Source organism: Panthera tigris, chromosome B1 (genome assembly GCF_018350195.1).
Source record: "Panthera tigris isolate Pti1 chromosome B1, P.tigris_Pti1_mat1.1, whole genome shotgun sequence".
Lineage (NCBI taxonomy): Eukaryota > Metazoa > Chordata > Mammalia > Carnivora > Felidae > Panthera > Panthera tigris.
This window is the reverse complement of record NC_056663.1, coordinates 112,767,856-112,782,070: the sequence shown is the minus strand read 5'-3', so window position 1 is coordinate 112,782,070 and position 14,215 is coordinate 112,767,856. Positions and strand designations below refer to the sequence as shown.

At 37.4% G+C, this 14,215-nt stretch overlaps 1 protein-coding gene across 6 annotated transcripts in view; it reads right to left on the bottom strand.

Moving 5' to 3' along the window:
* The window catches only part of CFI (complement factor I), an 87,209-nt gene that overhangs the window by 9,546 nt on the left and 63,448 nt on the right, over positions 1 to 14,215 (bottom strand). For 5 of the 6 annotated variants that reach the window (XM_042984039.1, XM_007098265.3, XM_042984038.1 and 2 more), the window contains 3 exons: positions 7,872 to 7,919; positions 4,575 to 4,598; positions 1,748 to 1,783 (listed from right to left, as the gene is read on the bottom strand). In XM_042984039.1, coding sequence (XP_042839973.1) covers positions 1,748 to 1,783; positions 4,575 to 4,598; positions 7,872 to 7,919 — 108 coding nt within the window. The remainder of the gene's footprint in view (positions 1 to 1,747; positions 1,784 to 4,574; positions 4,599 to 7,871; positions 7,920 to 14,215) is intronic. The other variant, XM_042984042.1, reaches the window with a different exon arrangement.

The window sequence follows — 14,215 nt, the reverse complement described above, 5'->3', positions numbered from 1 at the left end:
CCTTTCTCTGTGAGTGTTTAGATGTGGCATACTTGTCACAGAGAACATGGCAGAGAAAGGCTTAAGATGTGAATTGGCAAAAGAATTCATGAAAAAGAAGAAGGTAAAAATATAAGAGGTTTTCCTTATTCTTTCTATATATTTTACACATCACAAAAATTTTTACAAACTTGCTTCTTAGCCCCAAATGAGAAAATTAATATCACTGTCAGTTACTTTGAGCATATAAGAAGGAGGTAGGTCCTTAAGGGAGAGAAGTTGTGAGTGAATCTGGGTAGATTTGTTTTTTGTTTTTTTGGTTTTTTCTTTTTCATTTTGTTTTGGTTTTTTTGGTCCCACCCGTTCTAAGAACAAGGTTGGGGGAAGAGTGTGATGCTAAGATTTTAAATTTCTTTTTGGACCTTTAAAAAGAGGGAGACCTCCTCTAATGAGGACTATGGAAGCAGCTTGAGTACTATCTGAAAACTGATGCAATCTTGCGGAGAAAATAAAGGGCCTTTGTGGAAAATCTCTTCAGACTGATATCTATATCTTTAAGATCTAGGGGTGCCTGGGTGGCTCAGTCGGTTAAGTGTCCTACTTCGGCTCAGGTCATGATCTCACCGTCCGTGGGTTCGAGCCCCGACTTGGGCTCTGTGCTGACAGTTCAGAGCCTGGAGCCTGTTTCAGATTCTGTGTCTCCCTCTTTCTCTGACCCTCCTCTGTTCATGCTCTCTCTCTGTCTCAAAAATAAATAAATGTTAAAAAAAAATTAAAAAAAAAAAGATCTAAATCTTTTACTCATCACCTGATTGAAAAAAAATAGTTAATTAATTTTGGGGCCTGGCAATTAGAAGAGAGTCTTACATGAACTTTCACTTAAATTCCCCCCAAACAGGGAGCTATTTATTCCCAATTTGTATTTGAGGTTAAGTTGTTCACCTAAGGTTACACAGTAAATAAATAATGAGTCAGGATGTAACACAAGATTGTCTGACCCAAAAGCTTATTAATTACTGTCTCTTCAGGGATTTGATGCTTTAATTCATTTGGCTGTTAGTATACAACTGGACAGGATACAGATCTTCACAGACCTTCTGTTATCATACTTTAAAACATTGTAAAATAACAAGTTAATTCAAGTAAAGTCCATTATTTTTCTATTTCAAAATGTATGTCATGTGCCATGCTGGAAATCTAGTTGTTTTTGACAAAACTGACCTGACAAAGCTCATAGTAAATAAAAAAAACTTTATGTAGGTCTAAAATATTGTTTTCACTTCAAAATTTGCCTTGTGAATGAACCTATTTTTAAAAGCAGTTCCCAAGAAGCATATATGTTTGTTTTTCTTAAAAATGATAAGGAAAGGAAAAGAGTAATGTTATTTTTTTCTATTTAATTGATAACAAAGGTAATTGTTGTTTGAATCAATTACACACACACACACACACACACACACACACACACACAACATTAAAATGCAGACTTAAACCAGGGAAGCACTAGTAAAACAGAATAATGTTGGGGTGTCTGGGTGGCTCAGTCGGTTAAGCGTCTGAGTTGGGCTCAGGTCATGATCTCATAGTTTGTGGGTTCAAGCCCCGTGTCAGGCTTTGTGCTGACAGCTCAGAGCTTGGAGCCTGCTTCAGATTCTGTGTCTCCCTTTCTCTTTGCCCCTCCCCAACTCATGCTCTGTGTGTCTCTCAAAAATAAATGTTAAAAAAAATTTAAAAACAAACAAAAAACCCCAGAATAATGTTAACTTACCTGCATCCATATTAGCAGTCAAAAGTTCTGTTTCTTCTATAAGAAAACAAAAAGTTCCAATGTTTATCCTTGTGTTTATAATAAAAATTAATTAAAATCATTAAAACTTTGATCATAATTTTCTGTCTTAAAACTTGTCCTCTCTTTAAAAAGGACAGTACAAATCCCCAAATCACACCATCTAATTCCCTTTCTATACCTAGGTAATTGTGAAGGCTCATGATGAACTGTGTAGAAATTTTGCAGGCACAAACTAGGTGTCTTGGTACAAGTAAATGGTGAGACTCCTGGTGCAGTGCTTTTCTGCATTCAGAATGCTTGGGTCAGAGAAGGAAAGCTTCTTTTTCAACTCTGATTCATAAAGTCCTTACATAAGGTAGGGAACAGTGACTAACACTGACCAAAAGAGTACTGAGCTGACATTAAAAAGGCTCTTCTCATTTTGTACTTAATAAGGCAGCTCTTCAGGAGTCATACAAAGATATTATAGTAGGCGTTGTTAGTATTAGGCATCTGGGATATAGAAGTGAAAAACATAAACAAAAGATTTTCTCCTCTTCCTTAGACTTTTGCTTGAAGTTCTATGGGATGATTCCATCTTCACTTTGTCATCCTAGAACATTTCAGAGGACAGGATCATGATTTTTTTGAGCTGGGGGGGTCCAAAGGTGGATTCCCACCAGCATGTTGTTTGGTCTTGGGTGAGGATGTGGCTGTGGATGGCACAGCCCAGAAGGGCAATGTTACTTGACTGCAGCAATCATGAGTCTTGTCTCTGGACAGACATAGCTATATCCACATTCCTAGGTTATTTATTTTCTGGGACAGAGAGAGGCTCTGCTCAGAAGCTTTCACAAAAGCACCCTTATGAATCAAAGAGGAGATTCAAACATTCATATTAAATGCTCAACAAAGGAAGATGGGGAAAGTCCAGTGTAGCTGAGGTGTCCTGGATATTTGAAAAATATCACAGAGCTCCAAAAGCACAAACCACAAGAAAAGTGTCAATGACTTTGATTTACATAAAGATCTCTATTCAACAAAGCTCACTATGGATAAAGTTAATAGATGGGTGACAGAATGGAGGAAGGTATTTGCAATGTCTAAGACTGAAAACGGATTTAACATCTAGAATGCAAATCAACAAGACTGCAACCCCAACGTGAAATTAAGCAAAAGATACGTACTTGCGAAAGGATACAGTAAAGAAAAGGTGGAAACTCAAAATCTAGTATGAAGAGAAACTCAAAGTCATTGGTTATTATAAAAATTCAAATTGATACATAATGCCATATGGCCTGACAATATGAGACTAGCAAAATTAGAAAGCTGGAGAACACTTAACATTAGTGAGGATGAGGAGAACCCTCGGGCATTGTTGGAGGTAGAGGTAAGGACTGGTATAGCTCTGCCAAAGAACATGCAGGCAATAGTTAGCCAAGTTAAGTAGATGCATGCCCTGAGACCCAACACTCCTTGTCCAGCTAGATGTCTCAGAGAAATTCTCTCACACAGCCTGAAGGAGACAATATGACTGACAGCTGCGAGTCTGTTACTGAGAAAGTAGGCAGTAAACTGTGAAAGATGAACAGAGGGTTTCAGGCAGAAAGTTAGAAGCAAATATTAGATGGACACAGAGCAACGCAGACAGATCTTTAAAACTTAATGCTTTATAAAAAGAAATAAAGGAAATATGAGATCTACAACACCATATTATGTGACGTATGCTCACAAGAGAGTACACTTGGGTAAGAATGTGTACAAACAAGGCGTACACATTTTAATACACATTAAAATGGTTGCCTAAGGGGGATGGGAGTAAGGTACTGAAATAAAGGAGAATAAATAAAACAAGAGAGGTGCCCTGCCTAGCCCAATACTGATTATGTGGAATAAACTGAGGAGTGTCATGAATGCATCTCTTTGCACCTGAGGTCTGAAGGAAGGAAGGAAGGAAGGAAGGGAGGGAGGGAGGGAGAGAGAGAGAGAGAGGGAAGGAAGGGGAAAAGGAGTAAAGAAGGAAGAAAATAAATTACAGCAAAGAAATAATTGAGATTAGGCATTTAGAATAGGGGTGATCTTGAACATATGAAAGTCCCCCAGGAATCGTAAAAAAATCCTGAGGAGGACCATAAACTTCTGATAGTCATATTATATGAATAATAAAGAAATACTAAACATATGAATTTCATATAAACAATACGGAAATTTATATGAATATAAAGAAATAATAATTCATTTTTATGAGTAATAAAGGGTAGCTCTAAGAGCTGGAGGACTTGGGGACATCTGACTTATAAAAGTAAGTGAGAAAATACCTATCATGAAAAGGTCTTATCTCTCCTCTGGTGGCAATTTCTTCAGGAATTGCTTTGGTTTTGAGGAAAGAGTAAAGGAAGAGGAGAAGGGTATTCAGCAAAAGTGAAATGCACCTGGAGCCATTTGGGTGGTTTTTGGTTAGCAGGCCGTGGATGGTGAGTGTGAGAAGGAAAGTTTACCACACTGTGAGAAAGGTCTCTGTGCCTACACTAATGTGAAAGCTGAGTTACTACTATCACATGGTCATATTATCTGCAATTTATAGCTACACTGACATATAAGAAGATAGCTGTAGTTCTTTTTTGCTTCAGTTCTGCAATATCCCAAGAATTTAACTAAAATTTTTACCTTGAGCCACATGTAAAAAAACCCAAAATTTACCACAGCAAAGGATAATTTTTGAGAAAAATGCATAATATCAATATATTGCACATGTATCAGAAAAGTGCAATGCCTTATCCTTGTTTTCAATTCTGTAATATAAATTTTATGATAAAGAGAGATTTACCTTTAATTTCAGAATGCCCAGGTCCTAAAACAAAACAAAACACTCACTGTAGCAAAGAGATCATGTTCACCTGAATATACACAAATAATTAATATTTCAGAAGCAGTAAAACAACTTAGTATTTATAAATAGATAAAAGGGAATCACACAGTATGCCGTCTTTCTTTGATTTTTAATACCACAAAACGAATGTTTCATGTTGCATTTAAACACACACCAATTTCACTACAGCAAGAAAATAATTTTTACCTGAGTTTTAAAAAGAGATGTATATTTTGGATATATTTGAGCACATACTGACAACAAACTTACTATACAGTCATACAAAATTTATAAGTCTTTTAAACTATTTCTAAAAGGTGGGCTTTCAAGGATAAATGAAACCAAGCTATACTCCAAACTTCCCTTGGTTTAGTGATTCTGATCTGTCCACTGAAAGATCGATGAATATATTAATATTTTTATTTTACATCTCTTCTCTCACTTGCTCTTGCTTAGAAGTGGAATAATTAGAACCACTGCTAGAAAACAAAAGGTGGCACTCATTCGAAAGAAGGGTAAACTGGGGGTACGTGGGTGGCTCAGTCGATTAAGTGTCTGACTTTGGCCCAGGTCATGATCTCACGGTTCACGAGTTGGAGCCCTGCGACAGGCTCTGTGCTGACAGCTCAGAGCCTGGAGCCTACTTGGGATTCTGCATCTCCTTCTCTCTCTGCCCCTCCCCTGATGGCGTTCTGTCTCTTTCTCTCTCACTAATAAATAAACATTAAATAATAATAATAATAATAACAACAACAACAACAATAATAATAATATGGGGTTCTTGGGTGGCTCAGTCAGTGAAGTGTCCGACTTCGGCTCAGGTCATGACCTCACAGTTCGTGGGTTTGAGCCCCATGACAGGCTGTGTGCTGACAGCTCAGAGCCTGGAGGCTGCTATGGATTCTGTGTCTCCCTCCCCAGCTTGCACTCTGTCTCTCTCTCTCTCTCAAAAATAAGTAAACATAAAAAAAAAAACAACTTAATAATAAGGAAGAAAGAAGAGTAAACTGAGATAACAATGACAGTTGACTAAATGTATTTTTGATATGGATTCAAAAAATTGATAAAAAAAAGTAAGCTTTTATAGTTCACTCCCTTGCAGTAGAATTTTTTTGCCTGATAAGCTGTGTTCTTTGACCTTAAACTTGATTTTTTATTTATTTTTTTATGATTTATTTTTTTTTAATATATGAAATTTATTGTCAAATTGGTTTCCATACAACACCCAGTGCTCATCCCAAAAGGTGCCCTCCTCAATACCCATCACCCACCCTGCCCTCCCTCCCACCCCCCATCAACCCTCAGTTTGTTCTCAGTTTTTAAGAGTCTCTTATGCTTTGGCTCTCTCCCACTATAACTTTTTTTTTTTTTTCCTTCCCCTCCTCCATGGGTTTCTGTTAAGTTTCTCAGGATCCACATAAGAGTGAAAACATATGGTATCTGTCTTTCTCTGTATGGCTTATTTCACTTAGCATCACACTCTCCAGTTCCATCCACGTTGCTACAAAGGGCCATATTTTGTTCTTTCTCATTGCGATGTAGTACTCCATTGTGTATATAAACCACAATTTCTTTATCCATTCATCAGTTGATGGACATTTAGGCTCTTTCCATAATTTGGCTATTGTTGAGAGTGCTGCTATAAACATTGGGGTACAAGTGCCCCTATGCATCAGTACTCCTGTATCCCTTGGGTAAATTCCTAGCAGTGCTATTGCTGGGTCATAGGGTAGGTCTATTTTTAATTTCCTGAGGAACCTCCACACTGTTTTCCAGAGCGGCTGCACCAGTTTGCATTCCCACTAACAGTGCAAGAGGGTTCCCGTTTCTCCACATCCTCTCCAGCATCCATAGTCTCCTGATTTGTTCATTTTGGCCACTCTGACTGGCGTGAGGTGATATCTGAGTGTGGTTTTGATTTGTATTTCCCTGATGAGGAGTGACGTTGAGCATCTTTTCATGTGCCTGTTGGCCATCTGGATGTCTTCTTTAGAGAAGTGTCTATTCATGTTTTCTGCCCATTTCTTCACTGGGTTATTTGTTTTTCGGGTGTGGAGTTTGGTGAGCTCTTTATAGATTTTGGATACTAGCCCTTTGTCTGATATGTCATTTGCAAATATCTTTTCCCATTCCGTTGGTTGCCTTTTAGTTTTGTTGGTTGTTTCCTTTGCTGTGCAGAAGCTTTTAATCTTCATAAGGTCCCAGTAGTTCATTTTTGCTTTTAATTCCCTTGCCTTTGGGGATGTGTCAAGTAAGAAATTGCTACGGCTGAGGTCAGAGAGGTCTTTTCCTGCTTTCTCCTTTAGGGTTTTGATGGTTTCCTGTCTCACATTCAGGTCCTTTATCCATTTTGAGTTTATTTTTGTGAATGGTGTGAGAAAGTGGTCTAGTTTCAACCTTCTGCATGTTGCTGTCCAGTTCTCCCAGCACCATTTGTTAAAGAGACTGTCTTTTTTCCATTGGATGTTCTTTCCTGCTTTGTCAAAGATTAGGTGGCCATACATTTGTGGGTCTAGTTCTGGGGTTTCTATTCTATGCCATTGGTCTATGTGTCTGTTTTTGTGCCAATACCATACTGTCTTGATGATGACAGCTTTGTAGTAGAGGCTAAAGTCTGGGATTGTGATGCCTCCTGCTTTGGTCTTCTTCAAAATTACTTTGGCTATTCAGGGCCTTTTGTGGTTCCATATGAATTTTAGGATTGCTTGTTCTAGTTCGAGAAGAATGCTGGTGCAATTTTGATTGGGATTGCATTGAATGTGTAGATAGCTTTGGGTAGTATTGACATTTTGACAATATTTATTCTTCCAATCCATGAGCACGGTGGACCTTAAACTTTAGAGTTTTGAATCAGGAGAAGAAAGAGGAGGAGGAGGGAAAAGGGGCAGAAGAGGAGGAGAAGGAGAAGAAACCCCAAGTAGTATTATACTGAAAAGTGAAATTGAACTGTAGAGCTTCAGAGAAAGACAAATACATGATCTCACCCATATGTGGAATCTAACAAAACAAACTCATAGAAAAAGAGATCAGATCTGTGGTTACTAGAGGCAGAGGGTGAGGTAGGGAATTAGGTGAAGGTGATCAAAAGGTACAAACTTCCAGATAAGTGCACGCTGGAGATGTAATGTACAGCATGGTGACTATAGTTAACATTGCTGTACAGTATACTTGAAAGTTGTTACGTGAGTAAATCTCTCATCACAAAGAAAAAAGAATTGTTAACTCTATGATGAGATGGATGTTGACTAAACTTACTGTGGTCATCATCTCCCGATACATGTGTCAGGTCAATATCCCGTTCACCTAAACATAAACAGCATTGTATGTTAATTCTATCTCAATAAAACTGGGAGGGAAAAACTGTCCATCTTCACTGGCAAGAGTCATGGCTTCCCGTTCTCCCTGAAAAATGTTTTAAAATTTCTTTCTTTCCTCTTTTTACTAAGATTATAGCTACATTTAATGAACATAAAGTACATTGCTCAACTGCTTATATAAGCATCAAAAGAAATAATATGATTTGAAATCCTAAAACCATGTGTTTTTACATTTAAGAACTGATGTCAATGGGGAATTAAATAAGACTTCAGTAAACTCAAATAATACCAAGCAATGCCAAAAAAGAATTATTATTAATTCATGTATCCATACATATCTCCAACATTTATTTAATGCTTATTTATGAGGCATATTTGGAATTAAAAAACAGATTCTGTTTTCAAGGGGTTTACTGTTGACAAGGGAGGGGAAGGGAAGATAGGTACAAAAAACTACAATAAACAGTTAACAGTGGTGTCCTGACACGGGGGTCTATCACCACATCAGAGACTAGGGCACCACTTCCTAGTTTGTGTTCTGTGGCATCATATAAATTTGGCTTGAAATCACCCATGGTGGGAGTAATCACACCACAGGAATTAGCAAAAGCTACAAATCAGGGATTTCCTCTCCCTCTCCAAAGCCAATTTACCAGCATCTACCAGCACACCACTGGATAAATTTCATAAATGAAGCAGATACAAGCATGCCTACTGCTCTCACAGTCTTCCCCATCTTTGTTGAAAGCAGCTCCATTTTTCCAGTTCTCAGGCCCACACCCCTGGAGTCACCCTTAACTGCTCATTTCTTCTCATGCCTCCATCTAACTACTGGTCAATCCTTCTGGCTCCAGCTTCAAAATACATCCAGTACGTGACTGCTTCTCACCATTTCCCTCCCTACCAACTTACCCTTATCACTATCATCTCTTCCCTGGATGACTGTGTGGCTTCCTAACTGGCCTCCCTGCTTCTCCCCTTGCCCTTATACAGCCTAGTCGCCACACAGCAGCCAGAGTAATCTTGATTTCAACTGCAAGTCAGGGGCGCCCAGGTAGCTCAGTCAGTTGAGTGTCCAACTTTGGCTCAGGTCATGATCTCACAGCTCATGAGTTCAAACCCTGTGTCGGGCTCTGTGCTGACAGCTCAGAGCCAGGAAGCTGCTTCAGATTCTGTTTCTCCCTCTCTCTTTGCCTCTTCCCTGCTTGTGCTCTGTCTCTGTCTCTCTCAAAATAAATAACATTAAAAAATTATAAAAAATAAAATTAAATGTAAGTCAAATCATGTGGTGCCTCTGCTTTAAATTCCCTATTTCCCTTACTACCAGGCTTTACTATCTGCCCTTGTCTCCCTCCACCCACCCCAACCATCTGTCCAACCTCTCCAACTATTTGCTCTTTTTTTTTAAATTTAATGTTTATTTATTTTTAAGAGAGAGAGACAGAGAGACAGAGTGTGAGTGGGGGAGGAGCAGAGAGATAGAGGGAGACACAGAATCCAAACCAGGCTCCAGGGTCTAAGCCGTCGGCACAGAGCCCGATGTGGGGATCAAACTCAAACCTTGAGATCATGACCTCAGCCAAAGTCAGATGCTTAACTGACTGAGCCACCCAGGTGCCCCAACTATTTATTCTTTAACCTCTCACTACCAGCACCTGTGACACATGCCCCATTAGCCTCCTCGCTGCTTGCTCCTCAAATATCCTGGAAAGTTGCTCTCTTATGAACACTGCACTGGTTCGTGCCTCTGCCTAGAACACTCTTCCACAGACGTCTGCATGGCTGGCTCCATCCTTTCCTCCAGCTCTTTACCTAAAAGTAACCTCAGTGAGTGAGCCTCTCCAGACTACCTTATCTAAAATTTCAGAACTTACCCCTGACATTTTATATCCTCCCTCCTCGCTTTATTTTTCTGCTTATACTTATTATTTTCCTACATATCTTACATATTTCTCTTGTTTATTGTCTCTCTTCCACCACTAGAATGTAAGATCTATGATGGGGCAGGGATTTCTGACATGTTATTCATTACTGCAACCCCAATACCCAAAGCAGGGTATGGCACTGTTTAGTAAGAACTTAATAAATATTCACTGAGTAAATGAATGAGTATAATAACTTCCAGAAACTTTTCCTCCAGAAAGCATTGATGTAAGCAAGAAGTCAATCTGTGTGACACAGAGTAGGTACCTAGCAAATATTTTTTACCATCAGAGGTTTTCCAACGAGCACCAAAAAAACAAAGAGCATTAACTCATTGCTTTGAAACTTGGTAAATAAAGGGAAAGAATTAAACACTATTCTTCCTTTTTATTATGAATTGCATTTCATGGAAACAAAATAGTTGATGAAGGAAAATTCTTCTCTATAGAAAACTAGTAAATAAATGCAGAAAGAATGCTGAATTAGAAATCACCATTTTATAGTTCCTATTGACAAAGGAATCTAGTCAACAATCACACAGGCTACTAAGGACCATTAAGATGAAAGGTTGTAGGGGAATTTTGTAAAGGAAATATCAAGCTGGTCCAGTGATCAATCTTAGTGTCACTAGTTGTGGGATACCCAGACAACATAACTTTGTATGTAATAAAAAGGACATAGCACCACCCATCAAGAATTCTTGCCTAAAATATTGAACTTTGTATCTAATGAAGTCTCTAAAAATCCAGAATAAGGAACATCCTGTAGGCAAATGACCAAGTGTCTCTAAAAAATCAGTGGCATGAGAAAAATTGGTGGTGGATGGTAGGTAACTTTTTTTTAAATTGAAGTATAGTTGACATAGTGTTATATTAGTTTCAGGTGTATGACCAAGTGATTCAACAATTCTATACATTATACAATGCTGACCACAATAAATGTGATTACTATCTGTCATCATACAATATTACAGTATTACGCAGTGTATTCTCTATGCTATACTTTTCGGCCCATGACTTATTTGTAACTGGAAGTTTATATATTTTTTTAAAGCTTATTTATTTTGAGAGAGTGCAGGAGAAGGGCAGAGAGAGAGAGAGAGAGAATCCCAAACAGGCACTGTGCTTGATCTCAAGAACCACGAGATCATGACCTGAGCTGAAATCAAGAGCTGGTTGCTTAACCAACGGAGCACCCAAGCGCCCCTGGAAGTTTGTACTTCTTAATCTCCTTCACCTAATTCATCCATCCTCCCCACCTCTGCAGTCTGGAAACCACCAGTTTTTCTCTGTATTTATGTATCTGCTTCTGTTTTTGTTAGTTCTTTGGTTTGTTTTTTAGATTCCACATATAAGTGAAATCATATGGTATCTATCTTTCTCTGACTTATTTCACTTAGCATAATTCTCTCTAGGTTTATGAATGTTGCAAATGGCAAGAAGTCATTCTTTTTTAGGACTCAAGTAATATTCCGGTGTGTGTGTGTGTGTGTGTGTGTGTGTGTGTGTGTGTGTGTAATCACATCTTCTTTATCCATTCATCTGTCAATGGACACTTTAAGTTGCTTCCATATCTTGGCTATTGTAAACAATGCTGCAATAAATATAGAGATGCATACATCTTTTTTGAATTGTTTTTGTTTCCTTTGGGTAAATACTCAGTAGTGGAATTGATGGATCATAGGGTAGTGGTGTGTGCGTGTGTGTGTAATTTTTTTTGAGAAACCTCCATGTTTTCCATAATGGCTGTAGCAATTTACATTCCCACCAATAGTGCACAAGGGTTCCCTTTCTCCACTTCCTCACTAATACTTGTTAATTCTTGTCTTTTTGATACTAGGTATGCTGACTGATGTGAGGTGATATCTCATTGTGGTTTTAATTTGTATTTCCCTGCTGATTAGGGATGTGTCTGTTGGCCATCTATAGGTCTTCTTTGGACAAATGTCTATTCAGGTCCTCTACCTATTTTTTAATCAAATAATTTGTTTTTTGTGCATTGAGTTGTATAAGTTTTTATATTTTGGATGTTAACCCCTTATCAGATATATTATTCACAAATATCTTCTCCCATTTGGTAGGTTGTCTTTTTGTTTTGCTGATGGTTTATTTTGTTGTAGTCCCAGTAGTTTATTTTTGCTTTTATTTCCCTTGCCTGAGGAGACAAATCTAGAAAAATGTTGCTAAGGCTGACGTCTAAGAGATTACTGCCTATGTTCTCTTTTAGTAGTCTTCTGGTTTCAGGTCTCACATTTAGGTTTTTAATTCTCTAGTCTATTTTGAGTTTATTTTTATGTATGGTGTAAGAAAGTGGCCCAATTTCATTTTTTTAAATATACATGGCCAGCTTTCCCAACACCATTTATTGAAGAGACTGTCTTTTCCAGATTGTATATTCTTGCCGCCTTTGTTGTAGATTAATTTACCATGTAAGCATCAGTTTATTTCTGGGCTTTGTATCCTGTTCTATTATTGATCTATGTGTCTTTTTGTGCCAGTACCATACTGTTTTGATTACTATAGGCTTGTAGTATATCTTGAGATCTAGGATTGTGATACCTCCAGCTTTGTTCTTTTCAAGATTGCTTGGTTGTTCAGGGTCTTTTGTGGTTCCATAAAAATTTTAGGATTCTTTGCTCTAGTTCTGTGAAAAATACTATTGATATTTAGATAGGGGTTGGATTAAATCTGTAGATTGCTTTGGATATGGACAGTTTAACAATATTTATTCTTCCAGTCCACAAATATGGTATATCTTTCCATTTATTTGTGTCACTTCCATTTTCTTTCATCAATGTCATATCGTTTTCAGAGTATAAATATTTCACTTCCTTGGTTAATAAAATAAATACTTCTAGGTATTTTATTCTTCTTGGTGTAATTATAAGTGGAATTATTATCTTAATTTCTTTTTCTGGTAGTTTATTATTAGTATATAGAAACACAACTGATATCTGAATGTTAACTCTGTATTCTGCAATTTTAGTGAATTCATTTATTAGCTCTAATAGTTTTTTGGTAGTCTTTAGGGTTTCCTATGTAAAGTATCATGTCATTTGCAAAGTTTGACAGTTTTGTTTTTTCCATACAAATTAGGATGCCCTCCCTTCCTCTCTCCCTGCCTCCCTTCCTTCCTCCCTCCCTCCCTTCCTTCCTTGTCTGATGGTTAGGGCTAGGACTTAAGTACTATGCTGAACAGAAGTGGCAAGAGTGGACATCTTTGTCTTATTCCTGATCTTAGAGGAAAAGCTTTCATCTTTTCACCATTGAGTATGATGTTACTCGTGGGTTTGTCATATATGGCCTTTATTATGTTGAGGTATGTTCCCTCTAAACCCACCTTATTGAGAGTTTTTATCATGAATGGATATTGAATTTTGGCAAATTCTTATTTTGAATCTATTGTGATGATTATATGTTTTTATCCTTTGTTTTGTTAACGTGATGCATCACATTGATTGATTTGAGGACATTGAATCATTCTTGCATCCTTGGAATAAATCTCACTTGATCATGAATGATTCTTTTAATGTTTTGTTGAATTTGGTTTATTAATATTTTGTTGAGGATTTTTGCATCTATGTTCTTTAGGGATATTGATGTGTAGTTTCCTTTTTTTGGTAGTGTCTGTCTGGTTTTGGTATCAGGGTAATGCTGGCTTTATGGAACAAACTTGGAAGTTTTCCTTCCTCTTCTATTTTTTGGAATAGTTTGAGAATAGGTATTAACTCTTCTTTAAATGTTTGGTAGAATTAACCTGTGAAACTATTTGGTCCTGAAACTTTGTTTGTTGGGACTTTTTATGATTACCAGTTCTTTACATCACTAGTAATCAGTCTGTCCAGATTTTCTATTTCTTCCTGATTCAGTTTTGGAACATTGTATGTTTCTAAGAATGTATCAATTTCTTTTAAATTGTCCAGTCTGTTGCCTGTCATTTTCATAGTAGCCTCTTATAAAAGCTTTTGTATTTCTGTGGTGCCAGTTACTTCTCCTTTTTCATTTCTGATTTTATTTATTTGACTCCTCTTTCTTTTTTTCTCAATGACCCTGGCTGAAGATTTATCAATTTTGTTTATCTTTTCAAACAAACAACACTTGGTTTCATTGGCATTTTCTATTTTTTTTTCTTTAGTCTCTATATCATTCATTTCTGCTCTAATCCTTATATTTCCTTCCTTTTACTATCTTTGGGATTTTTTTTCCTTCCTTTTCTAGTTTCTTTAGGTTTAATGTTAGATTGTTTATTTGGGATTTTTCTTATTTCTTGAGATAGGCCTGTATTGGTATAAACATCCCTCCTAGGACTGCTTTTGCTGTGTCCCGAAGATAATGGATCGTTGTGTTTCCAGGTGAGTTA